The 25,841-nt window shown below is 40.8% G+C and overlaps 1 protein-coding gene across 1 annotated transcript; it reads left to right on the top strand.

The window, feature by feature from the left end:
- The first annotated feature begins 267 nt into the window (after window positions 1-267).
- N4BP3 (NEDD4 binding protein 3) lies at window positions 268-25,841 on the top strand. Its single transcript, XM_015823961.1, has 5 exons — window positions 268-284; window positions 19,522-19,947; window positions 21,261-21,797; window positions 23,772-24,029; window positions 24,377-25,841. Exons 2-5 carry the CDS (start codon window positions 19,546-19,548, stop codon window positions 24,947-24,949), a joined length of 1,770 nt encoding a protein of 589 aa, XP_015679447.1. The 5' UTR covers window positions 268-284; window positions 19,522-19,545; the 3' UTR covers window positions 24,950-25,841.

Genomic DNA, 25,841 nt, shown 5'->3' with positions numbered 1-25,841 from the left:
GCAAAATCCAGGCCGTATTTTACCGTTCCCCTTGCCGCAGTCTATTAGCGTTAGCCTTAGCCTTTTCACTTCTAAAATCTGAGTAGGCGTAGATGCTAAAGAACTCCAGCCCGGGTTTTGCTGCCACCCCAGCGACGCAGCCAAAAACTCTTGGATTCCTTGCCTACTGTACTGTGGGGTGTTCAAATCTCAGCGAGGGAAGGCGGATCTAAGTTTAAGGGGCTGCGGAGCAATGGAGGCGAATCCCATCTAGCAAAGGGTCGACTTTTCGAGCAGCAACGATGGTGAGTCGGCTCTTGGCCACGTGTGCTTATGCGGGAAGCTTTCTCGAGACCCTTTTCCGATTCGGGATCGGTCCAGTTGCCTTTGTTCTCAGGCTTTCTTCGGACACCAGTACTTGGTCTGCCCTTCTGAAAACCCGCGTCGATTTAATCCATTGATTCCTTGACACGTGGTTTCTTGCCCTAAAACCAAAGAGAAGGGGAGCCGCTTCCCTTGGGGGTCTGCAACCGGCTGGACCCGATTCCTTGAGGCGGGGTGCGGGTGGAGGGGTCGGCGGATAGCATATGGGGCCGGTTAATGGTTATTTAGGGGATATAAGGATGCTGGTGAGGATGGCTGTTAAGGTTGCCTCGGACATCAATTGGAGCGAAGGTCTCTTTAGTGCCAGACTCAGCATCATGAAGTGATGGGGGGGAAAGGATGGCCGGCCAGCGGAGCCAGTCCAGCAGAGCCGGCTGCAGATTTGCCCGAGGCCGAGTTGGGAAAAAAAAAGTGACACCTTTTTATTTCCGAGGACGATCCTCCCTGGCAGAGGCTCGGCGCCGTCAAATATTACGCTTGGCTGGGCAAAGGCTTGGATAATCGTGGTAGCGATATAATTAGTTTGTGTAGAGAACTTCTCTCAGTGAATGCCTCCTGGGTAACTTCACATTGTGACATTAATGCCGGGATAGTTTTCTACCGAGCGAGCCGTAGATCTGGATAAACCGGAACACATGATCGCTATAGGTCGGGTTCCGTGCGCGCCTTTTATCCAGTAGGGCAGAATAGCAACTAGAATATGGTCCGGCAGGAAAGCCGAGCAGCGCCTGTTTTTTGTTTTTTTTTTTGCCAGCAGGCAGCCTAATCATAGTTCATGCGAAGGTGAATTGGGGCTGCTGCTTTCCAAAGGTTAAACTTAAAACTATTTCACCTGCGCTAATAGTCCCCGGAAAAATGAAATGAAATGAAAAAACATGCGGGGAGCTGCTTGTAATAAATAAGCGCCAGATCGGTGCCGTAGATGCGATCTCTTTACAGTTCTCCAACGCTTTGCCTTCGCAACAGAAAAAGCTAAAGGCATTGATTTAAATCATGTATACAGGTGGAATCCTCAAGAATGTTTGATGACTTGAGTTCAAAATGTAACAGACATCATGCATAAATCAGCTCAGAATTCAGTAGGAGATCTCGAGTAAGTTGTGTGTCTATGTCAGGGGTAGGCAACCTTGGCTCTTTTATGACTCATGGACTTCAACTCCCAGAATTCCTGAGCCAGCATAGCTGGCTCAGGAATTCTGGGAGTTGAAGTCCATGAGTCATAAAAGAGCCAAGGTTGCCTACCCCTGGTCTATGTAGTTCTGCTGTAAATGAACCTTTTTCTTTAGTCTTCTGTGCACCTTTCGGTAGTTATCCGCTTGAAACTATGAAAACCATAATCCTATTCCTTTGGGACTGTTAACCCAGAATGAATGGAGCGAAGTTGCCTCAAGAGGCTGAGCTCTTGTGCTACCGGCCTTATTCTTTTTGTTGGAAGAGACCACCCTGGAGTTCTGCCCTCTGTCTGTAAAGGAGGCAGATTCTTGAATATGCAAATTTTTGAATATAAAATAAGGAAACTCTCCTATGTAAACAAAAATTATGGAAGTTGCAAGAGCTCACACTTGGAAACTGTTTTGATGTTTTTAAATTAAATCAGTTAAATTACCTAGCATTCAAAAGAGCAATTGTAATAGCATTCCTTGTGGATAGTAGTACAAATCTATATTTAAATCTCACTGTAAAAGTTTGGAAGAGGTGGAAATGAATTCGGACTCTCTGAGCCTTCTTTCACGCCTTACTAGCCACATTAAATCCATGGATAAACAGCATCGGTTCAAGGACGACTAGTGGATTTTATACAACTTGTTATTGATAGGAAACCTATTTATGAGAAGCTGCTTTGCAGAAGAATTGTTCATAAGTTACAACTTGTTTTAAATTGGAATAAATGCATTATTTCTTCTAAGGTCACCAGACAATTCTTAATATCAAGAACAATAAGAATGTTTGGAAAACATATATTGGCCTAGGAAGCACTTGAAGGGTCAGTGGTTGTAGTAGGGGAACCTTCCAAAGGACAGCAGGAGGCCATCCGGTGATTTGGATGTGTATTTGTGTGTACAGATTTAAGAATGAGAATGGGAGGTCTTAGGAGACAAACTGATTCCATTGCCATTATTAAATTTCCCCAAAACATTTGAAAAATGCCCCCAAATGGCCTAACACCGAATTCCTAACGTTCATCCTTGCAAATGGTGCTTGGATAAAAATAGTCAATAAGGATGTCTAAATCTAGTCTCTACGAATACCAATGTTATTTATAGATATGTCTGATGTATATGGGATCTCGTTAGCAATGATATAATTTTTGTTTGGGTATGTGTGTATGTGTTTAAGTTTTGATTATATGATTTAATAACTTCACATTTTTTGTGGCCCTTGATTTCTGAGTTAGGAACGTATAAGCTAATATCAATAACAGATAATTTAATCTTTTTTAAATGTTAAACTCTTGATTTTTACATATATATTCATTCATATTTGTAGCTATCATGATCTTGTCTTTTGGGCTAGGCAATATTATATAAATCCTAAAAAGAGGGTAAAAATAGCAAAAAAATAAAATAAAGATGTGAGACCAGAAAAGAAAATTGTAAATTATATATACCATTCACTTTATGTTTTCCTACTTACTATCTTTGCAAATCATTGATACTTTATCACAGTGATGGCGAACCTTTTAGAGACCGTGTGCCCCAAAACTGGCCCTGCCTGTGCTCCACCCCCTGCCCCACCCCCACCCCGCCTGCCTGCAGGGCCACTCACCGCCTCCAGGGCCCGCCGCAGATCGCCCAGGCAGCCCAGCAGCGCTATGGCAGTCATGCCCTCTGCCCGTGCCCTGCAGCATCAACTGTGCGCAATCGGGCGTGAGGGCAGAGTCTTATCTACTCTGTCTGGCTGCCATGTCCTTGGCTGTGCTGCTCCGCATGGGCCACACTCGGGGGCGACTCTCCTCCAGGGGGGCTGCTGGTGAGGAGGGGGTCATGGGGGGAGGCAAGGCTGGGGCAACAGCATGTGTGCCACAGAGAGGGCTCCGAGTGCTGCCTCTGGCACCCGTGCCAGAGGTTCGCCACCACTGCTTTATCATATCCATACATTGCTTCATATACTAACTTTATTCTCTAAACTACTTCTTTCCATTTAGTCCTAACTCCATCCCATCACAATTTTCTCAGTTTTCCCCTTCTTTTCAGTCCATTCCAAACCCCTTCAACATATTTCTTTTGCATTAGTATTTATTTTCTATATTGGTCTAAGACTCTAATAAACTCACATTTTATTCCACGTTACACAGGTATTCCTTGACTTACAACAGGTCACTTAGTGACCATTCAAAGTTACAATAATACTGAAAAAAGTAACTTATGACCATTTTTCACACTTATGACCATTGCAGAGTCCCCTTAGTAATGTGATCAAAATTCAGACGCTTGGCAACTGATTCATATTCATGCTGGTTACAGTGTCCAGGATCATGTGCAATCTCCTGACAAGCCAAGTCAATAGGGAAGCCAGATTCACTTAACCACCGTGCTACTAAGCTAACAACTGCAACGATTCACTTAACTGTGGCAAGAAAGGTAACATAGGGCAAAACTCACTTAACAACTATTTCACTTAGCAACAGAGATGTTGGGCTCAATTGTGATTGTAAATTGAGGACTACCTGTATTCAGTCTACATTCATTCATTACTCCTTCACCCTTAATTCTATCTCTTCATAATTTATCACACACATTTTTCAAATGTTCTCTTCCTATAATATTCAATTTAATTTTATGTTTCTCCTAACATATCCTATCCCACATAACAAAAGGGGCAGGTGCATGCTTTTAATCATAGCCATATAAATATGTTTATGTTCAGATAAATGTTTCTCATCATGTAACCAGTCTAATATTGACTGTAAATAGTTCAGTCCTTGGCTAGCAAAACGGCATCATCTGCATAAAAAGTACACATATGAGGGCAATTCGTAAATAAATCTCCATTTGGTTATCAAAGACAGACACTTGCAGATACAGAACTTTTATTATGCACATTAGAAAACTACAACATCACATCACTTTTCAATATAATTGCCATTCAAATTGAGGCACTTGTCATAACGTCTTACAAGGTTTGAAATTCCTTAGTGGTAGTTGCTCAGCGCCAAATCTGGGCTATGGGGGGGGGGCGATCAAAAACATCCCAACAGAACTGCTTCAAAAGTTCTTGGGTGCATTTAGCGGTGGGCGGGCGAGTGTTATCGTGAACCAACACCACACTGGAAGTCAGCATGCCCCGGCGCTTGTTATAGATGGCTCGTCTGGGTTTTCATAACGTTTCACAGTAGACTTCTGAACTGATGATCGAACGATGCTCCATGAACTTCACTAGCAGTAACTCTTTGGCATCTTCACATTTCAAACCTTGTAAGACATTATGACAAGTGCCTCAATTTGAATGGCAATGATGTTGAAAAGTAATGTGATGTTGTAGTTTTCTAATTTGTATAATAAAAGTTCTGTATCGGCGAGTGTCCATCAGAATTGCTCGCATTTTCTCTCCTTCCTTTATTCTTAACCAGTTCCTTGTTCTGACTACAGTGCATTTTTTGCAACTATGTTTTTTCCTGTATATTTTTTTACTGATTATGTGCCATCACATCCGTACTGACTCTTAATGATCACATAGATTTTCTCCATGACAACCTGTCCCTAATCTGTTTTCCAATGGTGTAACTCACCACAGGACAAGAGTTACATTAATGTCAAAGAAATGGTGGCACAGAATCATTAAAGAAAGAAAGGATGCCAAAGGAGGGACAAAATGAAATGTAAATGACAAAAATTAAAATAATGTTTTAATTATTTTAGATAATTAAATTGAATTGTCCTTGTGGCAAGTTGTCCCGTGATGAGTTAGCTGTAGCGAATTGACCATGGCAAGATGGCCGTGGCAAGGTGTCCCATTCCATTTGAGTCTTAGTGAAATGAGATCTTCATTCTAACCCACTTGGAGAGTTGTTATAAGGAATCTCCAAGACTGATTATAAAGTTTCATCTCCGTACGTAAGACTTGTTTGTTGTGATAGAGACATTCATTAATGTATAGTTACAAATATAACCTTTGATTATCGGTAGAATCAAGACTTTGGGCAGAAATTGGATGTTAAGACAGGATCATTTACCTATCAATGGTAGCAATATCATTCTTTCTACCTACTGCAGATCAAGTTACATATTCTAACTACAGAATACAGTTTACTAAATGGAAACAGTGGTTGTGTTGCAAAAATAGCTTGTTGTCTCCTGCTGTAAGCCAAGTGATATACTGCAATTTAGGGAATATAAAAGCCTCCAGGCTCACTGATCGTTGAGGGAAATTCCCAACTCTAAAAAGGTAAATAAGCTAAACATTGTGCAAGTTCTCCTTGTGATTTCTATGCATTCATAGTCAGGGCCATGAGCAAACTATAATCCAGATCAAAAACAAGATAGCACTAATGCCCTTTTGATTTCATGGGGATTTTTACATAGGGAGAGGGTTCAGTCGCAGTACTTTGTTTTCAATTCTTAGAAATAATGTGCAGAAATAGCTGCAGAAAATTCGCTAAAAGTTTGGAACAAATTCTTTTGTTAGATATGAAATCAAAGTGGGATTGTATCGGGTAAGAGCTTTAATACTTGGCTTTGTATTTTATTTTGGTCTCATCTTCTCACTTTGATAATCAGAAATATTCCCTCCTTAAAGAGAGGGTGATTTCATTATTCATATGCAGAAGAGCTAGAACCAAAAATCTTGTGTATTTCTTTGGAGTTCTTTGTAGGAGATTGATGATGATGTGCTGTTTCCTGTATCTCTTGCCATATGATGATTTGAGCTGGGGTGTCTGCAAATGCTGTCTGTGGCAAAGCAGTTCTGTAGACATATTTATTTTGTTCCTGAAAGAGCACTCTCAGTGCAGAGCCAAGACTGAAAATACTCATACTCAAAGGAATGTCTGGATATTGCTTTCCAGCTCTGAATGCTCCAAACACAGTTAGCTTTACCTGCCTGGGGGTTTCACAAGCTGCTTCCTGTGGCATTGCTATTCTTAGAGTTTGGAGGATACAGGAAATACTGGCTATTTCCTTGTTCTCAATTGCTGCCTCACCTTGTTTAGAGAAGAAATTATAGTTTACATGGGCCACACAGGGATTAAGGCTGTCTTTCTTCCTCTCAGGATACTGGTCTTGCCTGAAAGTATTTGGTTGGTAGAGTGAGGTGCTCCACTATTCTGTACTGTCAGCAGAATGCATAGCCTACTAAGAATCTGCAACGGGTGTGGCCACTCAGAACATCTGTATCTATACTTCAGACATTTTACTAAGTCACATTTTGTTTACCCATTATCTTTGAATAAACTATAGTCAATTTATTTATTCAACAGGGTAACTTATGCTAAATCAAAACCAAACAAATTACTTTATGGCTTATTGCAATATGTGAACACTACCTGTTATCTATAGGTCAGTGGTGGCGAACCTATGGCACGGGTGCCAGAGGCGGCACTCAGAGCCTTCTCTGTGGGCACGTGCGCCGTTGCCCGAGTCCTAGGCTTTCAGCTGGGTTTTATAAAACCGTTTCACTTTAGGCCTCCGCCGCCGTGTACAAAAAAAAGAGGTTCAATCAATCAGTCAATTTCAACTTCTCGCAGAAAAAAAAAGATCTTGCAAAGTTGGAATTGATTGATTGCACTTTTTAGTCCCACCCAGTCTGCCATTACCACTGTAGCCACGCCCACCCAATGGGCCACACCTAGCCAATGGGCGACACCCACCCGGCACCCGACGATGCATAAGTGGGTTTTGGGTTGTAGTTTGGGCACTCGGTCTCTAAAAGGTTCGTCATCACTGTTATAGGTACTGAATATCATAGTATAATGAAATCTGGATTTCACTTCCCCTCTTGTCCATTGTATCCAAAGCTCATTATATCAGAGATTCACTGTACATGACTTTTCTTTTCACCATTGGAAAATATGTCTTGCAAAATAGCTCTTGCCACATGTTTACAACAGCAAATAGCCCACAGATTCCCTTGGCGTATTTTGAAGGACATGATGTTCCGGAAATGAACCATAATGGATTCTTTGAAAAGGTATTATTGAATTAAGTAGCTGGCGAATGAAGACCTAACTTGGGAGGGAAGTTTCCACTGGCTAGTCTATTGACTGAAATGTATCATTATGATTCCCCTGTCTGAGAAAGATCCTTGCATAACTAGAAGGAATTATTATGGCATGGAAATATTTTCCTCTAAGGAAAATTTTAAGCATATGAACTGTTTGCAGGAAATCATGACTAACCAAGGTTTAGAAAAATTATGCACTGTGCAGAAAGAGTAAAATTCTTACTGGAATTCATAGACCAGTGATGGCGAACCTTTTAGAGACCAAGTGCCCAAACTGCAACCCAAAACCCACTTATTTATTGCTAGGTGCCAGGTGGGCGTGGCCCACTGGGTGGGAGTGGCTGTGATGGTCATGGCAGACTGGGTGGGTTGGCCAAGGTGGGCATGGTCACTTTGATGTTGCTGGTGGGGAGGGATGCCTGTGGGGGCTGGGCAGGGTTGGGGGAGATCCAGGGGGTCTCTGGTAGGTGGGGCGGTGGGCAGGAGGCTCGTCCTGTGGGGTGAGGCGAGGCAAGGCAAAGCAGAGCGGGGGTGACATTGTCACAGGGCAAGGCGAGGCAGGGGTCGGAGTGGCTGCTGCCTGACACTATTGGCTCCCGCATACAGAGGCCAGCGAGCGCATGGGGGCCAACAGTGTCTGTCAGCAGCCACAGCCTGCCAACCCCTCGACTGGCACACTCTCGAGCTCCGTAGCCCGCCACGAGCAGTTCAGAGAAGCCGCCTCTGAGCTGGACAGCCGGCCGACAGCTGAGGAGGTGATGCAGTGGGTCGTGCCTGGGAAAAGGAGAGCATGCGAGGCCAGGAGGGATGGGACGGGAGGGAGGGAAACCAGCCATGCTGCGATGCATCCGGCCACATAGGACCTCAGCGAGTTAGTGGGTGGCTGGTTGAAGAGGGACAGTTGCCATTTCTGGGGCATGGCGTGCGTGCCCACAGAGAGGGCTCTGAGTGCCGCCTCTGGCACCCGTGCCATAGGTTCGCCACCACTGTCATAGACATTTAGTAAATTTGTTTGGCAGCTGATTCAGAAACAAACTAAGGAGATTACTTTAAATAAGAATTAATATTGCTACGGTATCATTATTAATGAATGGAATACACTATCACAGTTTCAGATGAGTTTAAATGGAATTTGAGAACAGACAGCTAATAATATTAGTCACAATAGTTTGTTTGTTTTTTCAAAAACCTTCAGAAATAATGACAACCAAATAATTCCGCTCTGAGGAATGGTTCTTCCACTTGAAAAATCAAGAGTAAGGGGAGATGCAACAAATGTCTGTTAAGTAATGCATGGCTCCTATAATATGAATAGAGAGGTTTTTTTCCTCATTTTGCATGTGTTAGAATTTAAATCACCAAATTCAGGACTGATAGAAAGAAATAATTTTAATGTAGTACACTTGGTAATATTGATCTGTATTTACTGTTCCTAATTACTGCTTGATTGAAAATGATCTGAAAAGAGACACTGATTCCTGTCCAGTTTTCCACATATGTCAAGTTGACTACAGTATGGCACAGAATGATGGACTAAATAGGCCTCTAATCAGTGAAAAAAATATACAAAACAAACATCCATAGAGAGTATGTCAAAAATATTATCCCCACCCCAACATTGAAACCTACCAGCATTTATAGAATGTGTCTACTCAGACCTCTCAGTTCTAATCTTCAGATATAAATAAATCATGGTATAAATTTTAATAGTCGATTAGAAATTATGTAAAAGAGGATCTGTGTATTCTGCAACAGGAGCATTTGGTCTCTAGTTTTGAAGGATCATAAATATTTATAAAGAGAGGAGAAATACAGCAATGTCTTTGTTTGCTTCTAAGACTAAGGTAACTCTCCTGCTTTCACAGACATGCAGTGGAGTTCTTTGCCCAGTATCTGGAAACCATGTTATTGAATGGGACAAAGAAAAGAGAGTTGTTACAATACAGAGTGGGTGATCATACAGAATAACTTGACAGTTTTAGGGTCCTTTTTCTGGCTTTGGTGGGGATCATATTCCTCACATAGGAGAAAGTCTGTGATTTAGAGATAGGGATTCACAATTCCAGTTGGATCAGAATCTCATCATCCTGTTTGTTTAGCCAACAGGTACGTACTATAGATGCACCTCTGGCAGTAAAGGGGGCAGGAAGGGGAGAGTCCAGAAACAGGCTTTCTCAGACAAGCTTCTTTCTAGATTCAGGTGGTCCTACACTGGTCACTTTCAAGCACTGAAGATGTAGTCCAGCTCCAGCTCCAATCTTTTGGGTAAAATTACCGATAAGACATTGGAGCTGGAAGACTATTCATTCAGTGGTATTACTGAATTTAGTTATCTTCACTTTAATTCTGTTGAATTTTGTTGATTTTAATTCTCTTTTAATGCCTTGATCTATTGATAGTGTTACCCTGTTTATTATTATTGTGAAATAACCAGGCTTTGGCAAGTAAGTGGTATATAAGTGTTGGGAAATAAATAAATTCACTGTAATCAGATTAAGCATATTGTACAAATAGTCATTATATATACTAGCTTTTTCCTGATGCTGCATGGAAACAAAAGGGCTCAACAGACAATGCCATAAGGTAGAGTTTTTCTCCTGCATGGCAGGCACTGGTCCTCCCTATTGTGACACGGCAAGAATCATAAAATACAGTTCAAATAAGATGCAATAAACAATTGCAATTGTAATTGAGAAACAAACATGAGACTCTCATAATTGAATTTTACAACAAATGTTCTCTGCTTCTTTGCTAATTACCCTCTTTTAATTGAGGTATAGTTTCATATTGAACATTTAAGTCTAGAACTACAGATTCATAATACTCTCCAGTCTGTTGGTCTGATCTCTAAATATTCCATTTCCTATTACTAGGCTACTAATACTAAGCTGCAAAGAACCAAACAACCATTAGGTGGCAGCAAAAAGTTAGAAAACACTCTTTCTTGCCCTCTAGTGTTTTTAAAAAGTTTTCAGCACATTTAATAATGATGATGATGATAATTGTACTTCTAGTAATGTAAACATGCTGAGGGTAAAACATATTTGGTCACACTTCCAGCATATTGCTTCATATATACAAAAAGTAATCGAAGCTGTCTTTACCATCGGCAGGCAGTGCTGTATGTAGCAAGGCTGGGAACTTAGCTTACACCTTTTCTACTTTAGTAAAAAGCATTAGGTGAAAATGTCAGTTGACCAAAGCCACTATGGGTAGCAGAGGTCAATCTTATGGGCTCATCTAGTGACAGCCAGGGAACATGGAAGATTGTGACTTGGAATGCAAGAGGAATAAATAATAAAGAGCATGAAATGTGTTGTGTGTTTGTGCAGATAAGAGAAAGAGGATTGATGTGAGAAATGTGAATGAAAGTGGTTTGATCTTGGAGTGGAGTTGATGAATACAGACAGGAAGCGAGGGAACAAGTTTCATTATAAACAAAAGAGTTTAAAATGTATGTTAGAGAGTAGAACTTGTCATGCTGTTTGTTGTGGCATTCCTGTTGTGGTAAGAACCCAAAGGTTGCTGACAGTTTAATGTTAGGCTACAGTGAGGGGTGATATGGGTGGGAAACAAACAAAGGTTAGGTTTTGATTTCTTGGTTATAATCATCTTGATTTTTTTTTACACTGGATCTCCCTGCAGAAACCCCCAGGAGAGGCATCTGCAAAAGAAGGTCAGAGATTGCAATTTATGAAAGGAGCATCATATTGATGTGATCCAAGCTTTGTCTCTTTTGTGTGCAATGTATGTATGTATGTATGTATGTATGTATGTATGTATGTATGTATGTATTTATAGTCTCTAATTATACTAAAAATGCGAATCCCGGGAATATTCATGTTGATAAAAATAGTCGCACGCCGGGATAAATATAAAAACAACTGTTTAATAAACTAACAACTGTTTGATAAACTTAGCTTTCGTCGGCTAATGTCAGAGTGGAATGCCGGAGCTTCGAAAGCCTGCTTATAAGACCGGCAGTTTGTGCGCTCTGCTCATAGAACACATTACCGGTCTACGCACCTCAGTTGACCGTATTGCTTCTAATAGTCTCGCATCCGTCTGTATACTTGTAAGCTCAGGGATCATCGCCTCTCTTGTTGCCGTATTATATATATATATATAATATATGCAGGTCTTGCCGTATTCAGGTCTTTTCCCGTCGCCAAGATACTCTCAATCTTACACAGGAAAAGACCCGAATATGCCAAGACCTGCATACCTGTACCCGTGAAAATCTACGAAAACAAATATATATATATATATATTATATATATAGGACAGAGATTGTATTGCTCTCAGTGAAAGCACTGGTTTCTGTGGATGCCTCTGCTTCATGAAATGATGAGGTAGATGAGATAAAATGCATAAAAATTAAGCTGCAAAATGAGAATAAGAAGAACAATATTTATATGGACAGAGAACAAGGAACAATGCAGATTAAAAGAGGCAGAGAACTTGCAGAATATTTTTAATAGAAATAAAAATTATTGAAAGTAGGTGAAGGGAGTTGTCAGTTCCATGAGGAAGATCAGACTAAGAAATAAATTCCACAGAAGACTAAAACAACTTTTATTAAGATATAGTATAATAACAAAATCTCGCAAGTCTGATTATGCTATACCTCCTTCCTTTCTTATATGAATTGGGGTTTTCTCGATCTGAGACATTTACACAAAACCTATGTATTATTTGGGCTTAGGCTTTCCCTCCTCATTGCTTTAATGGATCCCTCCTCTTTCCATCAAAGTTATCCTATTTTATTCTCTACAAGAGCTAAAGAAGGAGCTTCTAGCAGAGTAATTTCGCTTAAAAATGAAAGGGATGTTTTGTGATGAAACTAAAGTGAAGGAATCTGGCTAGTGTATCTTAGTGAGATACATGGGGATGATAGTGATATACTGAACAATGGAATTGAAACAAATTCTGTAATTGTTAATGTTCAAGAAAAAAATGATGGAAAGGAAGTAATAAATGCTTTGAATAGAAGAATAAGGCTGCAGGTATAGATGGTGTAACTTATGAGGCTAATGCTATCTGTTCAATCATATCTGATTCTCAGCCATTCTGTGGACCAGGTCTCTCCACATTTTCCAGTCTTGTATGGCTTCTTTCACTTGGCTTACGTTCAGTTTGGTGTCAGCTTTGATGATATCCAGCCATCATGGGGTGATGGGTTTTTTTGGCAGCCACATTTCCTTAACTGAAACTGTTAACTATAACTGAAGAAATGTTAAATTATAGAGTGGCGGTTTAATGACATATTATGGCTATGGCTGAAGCATGAGAAAATCATGAGAGGAAACAACAGATAGCTGGAATTTTGACCCTGAAAATGGGACAGAGGACAGAAACCAAAGTTGTCTTTTCATGGTGTGAAGAGGAGGCAGTATGTTAGTGTATGTAGTTAGAGGACTAACTACATTATCAGTTGCTACATTATAGTTGTAAAGGTTATGATATGATATTCAATATTTATTTTATCTTTCCTGTGTAACAAATCAAAGATATACAACCTGTACCATAGTTTTGTTAAGGCTGTTCTGCATTCCTTTGGCAAAGAGCCCAGCGATGACTGTAGTTGTGCATGCCAATAAAAATATTTCTGTTTCAACAATCTCCAAATGCTGCACTTCCTTATTACAGTAGGCATTTTCCCCACAACAGCAGCTATGCTTGCTTATGGATGTCCATACAACTTGTTTAATGTGTTTGTGCATATTGCATTTGGGCTTGACAATTAGCTACATTGCCTTTTCTTTTTCTTATTCTTGCCTTCAATTTCCTTGGCTTACCACTTCTTACTCTTTTTCTGCACTCTACATAATGTTGTTTATCCTAAAAGGAATTAGTGTAATGGAAATGTATGTATGTGCTGTAGGTCCTAGTAAATATTGTATTTAACATACTAAGCCAGTGGTGGCGAACCTATGGCACGGGTGCCAGAGGCGGCACTCAGCGCCCTCTCTGTGGGCATGCACGCCGTCACCCCAGTCCTAGGCCTTCAGCTGGGTTTTATAAAACCTTTTTGCTTTAGGCCTCCGCTACCATGTACAAAAAAAAAAAGGTTCAATCAATCAGTCAATTTCAACTTCTCGCAAGGAAAAAAAAGCTCTTGCAAAGTTGGAATTGATTGATTGAACTTTTTAGTCCCACCCAGTCTGCTGTTACCACCGCAGCCACGTCCACCCAATGGGACACACCCACCCAATGGGACACACCCACTCAATGGGACACACCCACCCGGCACCCGACGATGCATAAGTGGGTTTTGGGTTGCAGTTTGGGCACTCGGTCTCTAAAAGGTTCACCATCACTGTACTAAGCAGTGGTGGGATTCAAATATGTGAACAATCGGTTCTCTGTGTGGATGCCACTTCCGGAAGTCCATTCTGGGCCTGGGCAACAAAAAATTAGCTACCGGTTCTGCCGAAGTTGTGCGAACCAGCTGAATCCCACCACTGATACTAAGTCACATTCTTTAAGATGCCCATAAAGAGAAATTCAAAGATTTCAGAACAAGTGGCAGATTCCGAAATGATTAGATAAAGAAAACTAAAGAAGAGAAAAGGCTGCATTCTCTACACACAATGTTCAATGCCCAATGATATGTAGAGTCTGAATTCCAGCTGCTTATTCCATTTCATTGCCAGCTTCCTTCTCTTAGGATTATGCACACAGTACTTGGCTGCTAGAAAATAATGCTTTAAAAGACAGTGACAATTTGCTTGAACTGTTAGATAGGATGCACATGTATGTGCAAATGCTTATCTGTATGAGCAATTAAGAATCATGATTATTATGATTTTTATTTACATTATACACAGGGTGTTGGAAGTCAACGGGTATGGCCTTCTGGAACAGAGAAGTTCCAAGAATCAGTGGGTTTGCCATTCCATAGGAATCTGGGTCACAATTGCCTCTGGGACCTACCCTCCACCTCTCTTCCAGTGATGTTGAGAAAAGAACATTTTGATGCAAGACCTGCCCTCTTGTTTATTGAGGTTGAGGACCCAGTTGCATACATTAAAACGGGTTGCTCTGCTGTAAGAACAGTGCCAACATCTGCTATAGTTGGTCTGGCTTTCTGCCAAAAGCCTACTTGGAACAGATTATATTATTAACACGTGGGAACAAGAAAAGCATGTAGAAGATGGCTTCCATGGAAACCTTCCCTTTCGTATTGCCATGATGCTGACCAATTGAATTGACTGGAGTTGGCTTAGTGGAAAGGGGAAACTGGAAATCATAGGATCTGTTGCCCATTCAGCTATGGATGTTTTTGTATCGGTTGACAAACATCTTCTTTCCATATGATTTTTTTAAATATTTTGGTTACTGGTATGCTGTCTAAGGAGATTCTCCAAAAGGCAACTGGATTTTCCTGCTTTTTCCTTGAATTTTTTTTGCGTCTCATCCAAGAAGCTTCATTTTTGGCTTTAATTAATTAGTTATATAATGATTACAAAGCTTATGTAGTGCTTAGGGACATTGTCACCTGAGGTCAGAGCATTGGTGTTTGTCAACAAGCTCATTTAAATTGCCACTGATGAGATGCCAGCCTTGCTGCAATTCCAGAAATCAAGTTCTCAGTTGATAATGCTTGAGCCCTTCTGGGCCAGCCACTGGCTGGTTATCTTGTTACTTGACTGGGTTACTGCTTCAAATATGTTGTAAATATGTCTGACTTTAGAAGGATTTAAGAGTAGTGTGGAGCTGGTTCCTTTTGTGGATCCTTTTGATCTGCTGCTTTGATCTGCTGCTTTGTGGGGATGGTGGACTGGAGTGCAGTATTTCAGATGGTTGGAAGCAGATACTATAAATTTTGGTGTATTCTGCCATATTAACAACAGTCATTCATATTTGGACAAGCAGAATGTGATATGCCATTTCACTGTGTTAGCTTGTACTTGCAGTGTATATTCTTTATTATTTTACTTGGTGGAACATTCAGAATAGTGGTCCTTCACCTGCACACACGAATCCTCGATTTTTGTTGGATACATAGGTTTAATGATTTACCACTGTGTGTGTAAAGCTTAAGTGTGTAGGAAAGAGAAGAGGATGTATTGTGTATGTATGCATGAATGATGTATGTGTGCAGGTAATGGTTCCAAGCTGCTAATGAAGTTAAGCATATGTGGCCCACCTGTGCTCGATAGTCCATGTTTAGCAATCACAATTGGGAGCAGCAACTTGGTCATTAAACAAAGTGGTTGCTAAGCAAAACATGTTTTTTTTCCATTTTTTTCCCACCTTTATTATTTTTATAAATAACTCAAGGCAGTGAACCTATCTAATAATCTAATAATTCCCCCTCCTATTTTTCCCCCAGCAACAGTCCTGTAAGGTGGGTTGGAATGAGAGAGTGACTGGCCAAAGTCATCTAGCTGTTTTCATACCTAAGGCAGGACTAGAATTCACAATCTAGCCTGGTGTCTTAACCACTAGACCAGGGGTAGGCAACCTTGGCACTTTTATGACCCGTGGACCTCAACTCCCAGAATTCCTGAGCCAGCTTAAATATTCTGTAATATTTAAGGTGCAAACTGCTCCGTCCTGGTTAAACCAAGGAAACATGGCTCTGTTTTACTTTATTGTACTAAATTAAGTTCAAACTCTCTCATAGAAAAAGGTACAGTTTGACTCTGTTGCCTAATAGCCTTTCCTTATTTCCTTTGGTTTAGCTGTTTGGATTCTTTTTCTTTCTCTTTGTATCTAATTCCAGTGTAGAAATTGTACTTAAATCTACTGAAAGAAAATTCTGCATCATTTGAGCACAATGCATTACTTTTTAAGACAATTACTTTAATCCTTGTTCAGAGAAACTAGAGACAAGTAGTCTTCATTTAGCGACCACAATTGGCACCAGCAACTTTGTTTAAGCAAAGTGGTCACTGAATGAAATCACAACTGTTCTTACAGTCTTATTTGAGCTTTTCTTTGCTTTCAAACCTGTGAAAGTGATATATGCAAGGATTGATTGGAAAGTTACTTTTTCACCATCATTGTAACTGTGAACAGTTGTTGTCCGAGGCAGTTGCTAAATATGAACTATAAGTAGTCCTCAACTTACGACCACATTTGAGCTCAAAATTTCTGTTGCTAAGTAAGACAGTTGCTAAGCAACTTTTGACCCATTTTACGACCTTTTTGCCACAGTTGTGAAGTGAATCCCTGCAGTTGTTAAGTTAGTAACATGGTTAAGTGAATCTGGCTTCCCCCTTGACTTTGCTTGTCAGAAGCAAAAAGTAATCACATGACCCTGGGACACTGCAACCATCATAAATATATGCCAGTTGCCAAGCCGCTGAATTTTGATCATGTGACCATTTGGGATGTTCAACCGTTGTAAGGATAAAAAAAGGTCATAAGTCACTTTTTTCAGTGCTGTTGTAATTTCGAAGGGTCGTTAAACAAATGGTTGTAAATCAAGAACTACCTGTACCTGTAATGCCTTCAGTTAAAGACATGATCTGCTTTTAGCAAGGAATGCAGAAGACTTTTGTTCCCTATTGAAAAGTGTAGTGGCAATGGGAAAATAAGAATCCATTCTTCTTTTTCCCCAAGCATTTAGTAGCTAACCAGAACTAAAGGTAGTTGGTGAACTTCTACCTTGGAATCTAGTGATATTCAGTCTATCAGTGTCATAGGATTATCCTTTTTCATTCATTTGCTTGGTATTTTGTTGTATCAACAAAGATAGACAAAGTATTCAATCACAAATTACAGGGGAAAGGGAAACTAATTATATAGGTACTCAGTGGTTATATCCTTGATGCTCTTGGGCAGAAACTCCTGGTAGTAAACACGGATCTGTTTGTATTGCTGAGGCCTGGTTGGGCAAAGGAAGGGATATTACCATCTCAGAGATCTGCCCTCCTGGATTTTGAGTCCTTGAGAAGTCAAGGCTGGGGAGGGGGATAGTACTGATCTTTGAAGACATCATGCCTATGACTAAGGAATCTGCTGCTGAGATCACAGAGTGTCAATGCCTGCAAAATAAATTAACTTATAGGGAAAGCTGGGGATCAAATTGGTATACCCAGTTACCTTGCTGCTTGATGAGACTCTTACCTGAGTTACTTGTCTGGGCTAAAGAAACTAAAGAAACACTAGACGCCATCCATCAGCTACGGTTTATCCATCAATGTATCAATCCATTATCAACTGATGATATCCAGTTGTACATCATTGCCCCAGGCCATGGTAAAGATGATGTCTGTGTCTCGATTTAGTATCTGGAAACTGTCAAATTGTCCAAATGGGACAAAACAGTGTGAAGTTTAACCCTGAGAAAATGGAGTTACAGTTACAGCTCAAGTGTTGTGTCTTGATAGGTTGCTACTTCCCATTTGATTTGATCATTCTGGGAGAAACTATTTGTGGTTCCCCACTTTTGCAAGCCAAGAGGACTTGAATCATTTAAATGTCACTTCTGAATGGGAATACTTGTAGCATGGAATGCCTTCTCAGCGGAAATTGGATTGGCACTCAACATTATTGGCTTCTTGTAAAGGTTAAAAATAGAATGGGAGAGCCTGTGAAGGATGAAATTACATCAGTGGTTTATTATTGTGGTTATTATTTATTATTGTTATGGTTGTTTTATATTTTAAAATAGTTTTCAATTTTATATTTTTTCCTACTTTCATTGTACTGTGCTGGCTCAGGAATTCTGGGAGTTGAAGTCCATGAGTCATAAAAGAGCCAAGGTTGCCTACCCCTGGTGTAGAAGAAACCACTACAACCTTATATATCTCATCTTTTTTTCTACTACGAACTACTCAATATGTTAAATTGGACTGTGGAAAGAATTAAAACCACTTATGAAGGTGGGGACACCAGTTGCACCACCAGTATCACTTTGACAAGACCATATAAAATCAAATCAGACTTCTATGTAGCACTGTGTAAGGGGCAGCTTGTCTGATGTTCTGACTGGCCATTTAACCACTTAGAGTTAGTTCTCTTATAACCACTATTGGAACCAGGATTTCTGTTGCTAAGCAAGGCGAATGTTAAGTTAGTCTTATCGGATTTTACAAGTTTTTTTTGCTACAGTTAAGAGAATCACATAGTGAGTAATCAAATCAAACCGTCATTAAATGAATCCGATTTCCCCCATTGACTTTGCTTGTTGGAAGTTGGCTGGGAAGGTCACTAATGGTGATCACATGATTCTGGGATGCCGCAACAGTTGTAAACATATACCAAGCACCTAAATTTTGATCATGTGACCATATATATGATGCGACTGTCATAAGTGCAAGGACCAGTTTTTTCAGTGCCATTGTAACTTCAAACGGTCACTAAATTATTGGTCGAGGATTACCTCTGCTTTGCTGCTGGCAGAGCTCTGTATATGAAGCCAAGTAAGCAGGGAAGATGATCGGTGATTATCATTTGCTTTTTGGTGTTCTTAGGAAAACCTTATATGCTGATCAGCCCAACATCAATCATTCTGATCAATAAGGAGCTGGTGGCTGTACAAGTAATGCCAATATTGCCTAGAGGAAGAGGAGGAGCTTGATTTAGGAAACAGCATCATGGAAAGGGCGCAACAAACACTTAGGCCGGAACTGGGTGGAACTTAGTGCTTTGTTTTTGGTAAATGTTTCTTCCTGGTAAGGCACCAATTCGACATAGTTAACAGGAGGTGAGTAAAGCACAACAGAGATGCAGAAGCAAGGAGTCAAAAGCTAGCAGTGGTGTTTGAAGAAGGTAATGGGAAATCATTTTGGAACTTTTTTTTGAGAAAATCACATAGTTGTGTTCACGCTGTCTTTGACTATTGAGTTTTTTAAGTTTGAAAAACTTGGGATTCTGTTTGGCATTGAAGTTACCGAGCCTAAAAGACCACCACTTTTTAAAATCTCTGTGATTTGATTAACTGGTGTTCTTTGTCTGTCGGGAATAGATTGGGATCGATGTGCCCAGGGGCTGGTGAGATCCAAGTTATCACTAATTTTTTGTGTATATGATTTCTTTTGGCAGTGCTGGAATCATCTCTAAATCTCCATGGCAACAGCACAGGCCTCTCATGTGACCTGTGACCTCAGCCATTGTCTGTTTGATCCTCATTCTCTGGATTCTGAGCCTGACAACAACTGTGATATGGGCAGCGTGGGCAGCCTAGTAGAGAAACAAGAGTTCTCGCCCTCTGCATCAGGAGGTCTGCGACGGATGCGCCAGCCAGATGGGTTGCTCCGGAAAGGAATACCACAACGTGAAGTCTCTGGCTACCCATATGGGGGCAAACGGGATGCTCGGGCTGAGAAGAAGCATCCGTCATCTGGTGGTGGCTTTAAACGGGATTATGAGAGTGACCGGGAGAACCAGTCCCCTGAGCGGTATTTCCAGGACAATCGAGGAGCAGATTTTTCCAAGAGTTCTTTGCCTGAACGTGGACGCTTTGACAAGGTATGGACTTCAAGAATGTGGTAACTGTTTTTAAAAAATACTTTTCTGGCATGAAACAAATACATTTGCTCTTTGTTCAGTAGGTGTAGAGTATTTCTGAATTTTGTCATATTAAAATATACAGATTTATACTTATAGTAGGTGCTTTGGAAAGTCTGCGTGATGATGTATGAAACTAAGAAATTAATGGATCAGAGGAACTGAGCTAATTGTAATTTCCCCCCGAACACAACTGAATCAGCTACTGAATCTTTAGAGTGGGAATGGCCATGTGGTGGACATTCACCCCAAGCCAGTTCTTTACAAATTTCAGGACTTGTTAGTTCAGAGATGTCATTTAGCATGCTGCTCTGTTGGCTTGAAAAATAACTGTGGATCCATACACACCTCTTATTCCTCCACTTCCAGGTCAGTTTAGTGTCATAGTACCTCAAGAAGTGATGACTCAAAGTCCCTGATGTTAAGTGCAGGGGCCCTTGCAATGTGATCTGTTTATCTCTGAAAAGTGTGAAAGTGATTGCTGAGAACTGGTGCCAAACTATCAAATACGCTGAACTTAATTTAGTTATTGTCATTTCCAGGAGACTCTCTAAAACAGCAGAAAAGCCAAGCTAAAGAAAGCTATTCTTTCTGAGATAGATAATCACAATTATCCATATTGGAATTGGAGCAGAGGAATCTTTTCCTCCAACTCTGAAGGATTAATCTAGCTCTGAAACAGGATCCTAAATGCTAGCCCAATCTACACAATAAGAAACGGTGCTAATAGTGCTACAAGTAATGTCACAATACTGCTTAATTCTTCTCAACAATATCCTCATTTAATGCCAGCCAGATGGGTTGCTTCCAAGTTTTGTAGTTAAAAATGGCTTCATCTCTAGAAAGCTGCTACAAAATAAATCTCTCCCCCTCCCCCCATCCTGACCAGGAAAAAATTATTGGTTACTACTTTAGATCTTACTGATAGAAGAGAATGTTTGTAGCTCAGAGGGTCTTTGGTGCACTCCCTTCTGATCAGCACTGATGATGTTACCTAGTTTGGTAATGAAACGTCTACAAAAAAAACAACCAAGCTCAAAGACCACCAAGGACCTCACACTTTAGATCTTATTTCTTTCAGCAGCTGAAAGAAATTGAAAGGCTGAACATGGGCAGGAGAAAAGTTGAGTTGTTCTAAATGACTAATTCTACTAGAATGATAATAATATGCTGGCTTCCTTGTATTCCTGCTATGCTAAACTATCTTGCTAAACTTAATTCATCCAGAGTGCAAAAGCCAATTTAACTGCTAATGGCCGTTGTGTTATTTTCAGTGTCGGATCAGGCCCTCAGCTTTCAAGGTGGTGCCCGGGAGGAGCTTATTGTCTATGCAGGGATTGTCATGCAGCAAAGGACAGAAGATGTCAAAGAGCAATGGGAGTCTGCATACGCTCTTAACCCAGAACAGTACTGGCAGCTCCTCACAACGTGGACCTCTGCGTAGCCATCTGCTGCACACCATCAGTCTTGATGAGGGCACAAACTCCATTCAAAGCTTTCCCACATACAATCCCCGCTTCAAGCCTAGTCAGAATCAGCTGAGTGCTTCCATAGGACACATCAACCACATCGGTGGTTCCTTAGATAGGGCTTCTCGGGGACCACAAGACCCTTTGGCAGTAGAGAAAGCGCCACTGTCTTGCAAGAGCCTGAGCCGACTGCAGAGCTCAGGGGAACCACCCCCTCCATATGAGCCCACATATTCTTTGGAAGATGTAGTGAAGCAGCTTGAGGACCGACTGTGTGAGAAAGGCATGGAGCTCCGTCAGTTTAAGAGAAATCTAAGTGAGACTGATGACCCCTTCACACAGGTGGGTAAATTTTCGTAGTAGGAATGTTTTGATTCTATGGATATCACAAACTCAATTAGCCTGCTGGACGTGGCTCCATCCCCAGTTTGTAAAATTCTCCAGGAGACTCTATAATAGTGTTATCCATTCTTTAACCTTTCTATAAGCATTCTAAAAGCCACTTGCATGGATGCCTCTGATGAATAAAAAAATGCCTCAAGGCAATGAAGCTAGGAAGCTTTTATAGAGAAGCAGTTGGTTGCTCCCTTTTTCATGTTTTCAGCATGCCACAAATGAATAACAGGTATATTTGGGCAAGTAAACAAGTAATTCTGATTTGTTTGCAAGAATCTTATTTTAAAGCTCTTATGTCTGCTTTCCACACCCAAACTGTGGCAAATCCTGTCACTGATCTACTCCTCAACCTGCTTTTTTAATTTCACAGATACATCTCATTATGTTTGTAATTTATAATAGAGTCAGAAAAGGAAGTTTATGTAGGAAGAGTTGTGTGACTTGCCTGAGTTGTTTGCAGTGTGTATTGTGTCAGTGGGAGGTGATGTTTTTTTATTAAGAAACGGACTATCTTGAAAGATGTCCTGGTGACAAATTTCTTGTGTGAAGGAGCCTAGAGAGTTGGGAATTGATGCTCCATTTTTGGCTGTTGTTCAGAATAACAGAGTTGGAAGGGACCTTGGAGATCTTCTATCTAGTTCAATCCCCTGCTCAAGCAGGGAATTCTGTAACATTTGAAACAAATAGTTGTCCAGTCTCTTCTTAAAAACCTCCAGTGATGGTTCACCCACAATTTCTGGAGGCAAGTCATTCCACTGATTAATTGTTCCAACTGTCAGGAAATTTCTCCTTAGTTCTAGATTGGTTCTCACCTTGATTAGTTGCCATCCATTGCTTCTTGTCCAGTCCTCAGGTGCTTTGGAGAATAGGTTGACCCCCTTTTTTTTGTGGCAACCCCTAAGATATTGGAACACTGCTATCAAGTCACCCCTAGTCATTCTTTTCATTAAACTAGACATACCCTATCTTAATATTTAATATTCAGATTAATGATTCTTATTGTTTTTATTTTATTTTTATTTAATAATATTAATGATCTTAATATTTATTTTTATTATTTATTAAGGGAATTTATATGGCTGCCCAACTCACTCACACTGACTCCAGGAATGAAACCCCTAAATACAAAACCCATTACACCCCACCTTAGCAACAACATTCAAACAAGCCATCTGAAGTTCTAACTTCCTGACAGTTAGAACAATTAACCAGTGGAACAACCACTGGAAGTTTTTAAGAAGAAACTGGACAGCCATTTGTCCGAAATGGTATAGGGTTTCCTGCCTGAGCAGGGGGTTGGACTCGATGACCTCCAAGGTCCCTTCCAACTTTATTATTATTATTATTATTATTATTATTATTATTATTATTATTATTATTATTATTATTATTATTATTATTATTATTATTATTATATCAGTCTGGGATCTCCAGGCCCACTGCCAAAAGGACATCTTCGGGGACTTTTGGCAGAATATGAAGGTGGGAGCCAGTCTTATCTTGGTGGGGATGGTGTTTCACAGGGAGGGAACCATCATGGAAAAGGTGGACCTCTTTAATAGGAGGAACCTATTCTGCTGGGGTGAGTCGATGTAATTGGGAAAAGATGGTCCTTCAAATAAGGTGGGCCCAAACCATATAGGGCTTTATAGATAATGAAATCTATAGCACCTTGAATTAAACCCACAAAGCAAATTGGCAACTAATGCAGCTCCCCAAAAGAGGTGGCACTTGCAGTTTGGTTATGAGATACTGGCTAATTCCAATGGGCAGCAAAATCTTAGGTGGAGGACTTATTCAGCTACTGAATAAGTATATGCATAGATGTGGTTTTTATGCCATCTCTTGAGAGAAATGGGTGTGGTGTTCCATAGGAATCATCTTTGTGAGCCCGCCATAATCTTCTCTTAACTCTGGTAGGTGTTTGAAGACAAACAACGTCTTTGGATGGAAGAGCTAGATGAGCTAAAGCAGATGTATGTGGCCAAGCTGCAACAGGTAATGCACCATGCCCAGCGCACCCAGAGGGCACTTCAGCTGCAACTCTACAAAGTACAGCAGGAAAAGAAGAGGCTGCAAGAAGAACTGGACCTTCAACAGAGCCACTGTGAAGAGCTGAGGCTGCAGCAGCAGCAAGCAGAACGCCTCAGTCCGAAACTGGAGGAGACCAAATGGGAGGTGAGAAATATGCACAAAGGACTATCTTCATTTAATCTAATGTCCACGCTGAATGCAAACAGTCAATTATACTGACCTTTTGGATTTCTTTATGAAGCAGGTAGGCTCTTGCTAGATAACTGACAAGGTTACTGCCATACTAAAGATTTGTCCAACCATGAAACTAGGTTTCAGATGTAAAGGTACAACAAAATCTTCATTATGAGCTATCCCATCATATCCTTTAATATCTGGGCTTGTCATTGTTGCCTTTGCTGGAAATATTCCACCATCTCATAGACTCCCGTATCTCACTACGTTTTCTTTGTTAATTTCTTTTTTTCATCCTAGTATATTTTTTTTCACAGGTGTGTCAAAAAACTGCAGAGATTTCATTGCTGAAGCAGCAGATCCGAGATGCCCAAGAAGAGATGGCCCAGAAACTGGGTGAAATCTTCAGTTTGAAAACACAGCTGCGGGAGGCTCGAACAGAGTTGCAAGCCAAGGACTCACAACTGGCACAGTTGGGGGACTCCTTCCAACCCTTATCAGATCATGGTTCCCCTGTTCCTTCTTCCAGGGATTCTCCCATGCAAGCATGCCAGGACTTTTTGGGTTGTGAAACAGATGATTCTAAAAGCCGGGGAATGCAAGGTGAGAGTGCAGAAGGAACTGAGTGGCTGTGGGCGGAATTGTTGCAGGAAAGGCGCCAGGCCCAACTGCAAGCTGTAAACTTTGAGCAGGAGCGAAAAACCTGGCGAGAGGAAAAAGAAAAAGTCTTGCGCTATCAGCGTGAGATTCAGGCCAGCTACATGGAGATGTACCATCGAAATCAGGCTCTGGAAAGGCAGCTGAGTGAATTTCGGCCGTTCCCAGCTGAATCCAGAAATAGCAGCTCAGAATCGCCTTGGATCGAGAGAGCTGAATCTTCTAAAATCTGAGCTGTGTTTGAGAAAGATCTCCTGCTGGGATGGCAAATGGGCAGAAGCCCCATACTGCAACATGGACCGTGAGATTTGGTAGAAGAATATGTCTAAGCTAAAGAGCTGGTTAACCCAGCCCAGAAATTTGTTCCTGTAGTAACATCCAGGATTTTGCAGATTGCTGTTCGTAGAATGGAATCACAGCAATATATTTGGATTTTTTTTTTGCCAATCCAGGTAGGCTGTTGCCGCCGTACCATTTCTATGTTGGAGAGCAAAAGGCTTTCCTTTTGTATCCTGCATGGGGACAATGCTGGCAATGCCTGTCAATACAGAAGTTTCTTTTTAAATTATGAAATGTGAATTAGCTGTAATTGGGAACTGGGGCCGACCTTCCTGATACGGCTCAGTGGGGAAAACAAATGGAGAATATATAGGTTATTCCTTACTGAGGTTTAGCCTTCCCATTAATTGTTTGAAATTTGGCTTGCTGTGCTTGAAGGAAAGGCATAAAATAGCTACTCTTATCAGGAATCCCACTGTATAGCATTTGTTTTCTATCTATCTGGCTAGGCCTCATGCTGTTAAGGTCGAAGCTACAGGTATAATGTGATTGTATGATCTTGTATTGTAAGAAAGATCCTTCTTTGGCTCTGGAAAACGAAGCAGCAACTCCAGTTCCATTGGCCTATGAAACAAAAGCACAAGCCAAACCATTCGGGCTCAGCCGTCAAAATAACCATAGGACAATGTTATCTGGCTTATGGTCAGTTTCTCCATAATAATGAGAATGAAGCTGTGAACATATTTGTTCTGTTGCTGCTTGGTGTCAGTTCTAGGTTTGAAGGTTCTTGCTAACATAATGAATTCTGAAACGGAAGCACAACCTGGCAATGTATTGAATAAAATA

The sequence above is a fragment of the Protobothrops mucrosquamatus genome, unplaced genomic scaffold (assembly GCF_001527695.2).
Source record: "Protobothrops mucrosquamatus isolate PMUCROS unplaced genomic scaffold, P.Mucros_1.0 scaffold2058, whole genome shotgun sequence".
In the NCBI taxonomy this organism is placed as follows: Eukaryota; Metazoa; Chordata; class Lepidosauria; order Squamata; family Viperidae; genus Protobothrops; species Protobothrops mucrosquamatus.
This window is presented reverse-complemented; position numbering and strand designations above follow the sequence as displayed.

What these genes read in the sequence shown, in the direction of transcription:
- N4BP3 (XM_015823961.1), top strand. Translation starts at nt 19,546, where the DNA reads ATGGCAACAGCACAGGCCTCTCATGTGACCTGTGACCTCAGCCATTGT. An exon ending in AACGTGGACGCTTTGACAAG is followed by an intron (nt 19,948 to 21,260) that starts GTATGGACTTCA and finishes TGTTATTTTCAG; the next exon opens with TGTCGGATCAGGCCCTCAGC. An exon ending in CTGATGACCCCTTCACACAG is followed by an intron (nt 21,798 to 23,771) that starts GTGGGTAAATTT and finishes TAACTCTGGTAG; the next exon opens with GTGTTTGAAGACAAACAACG.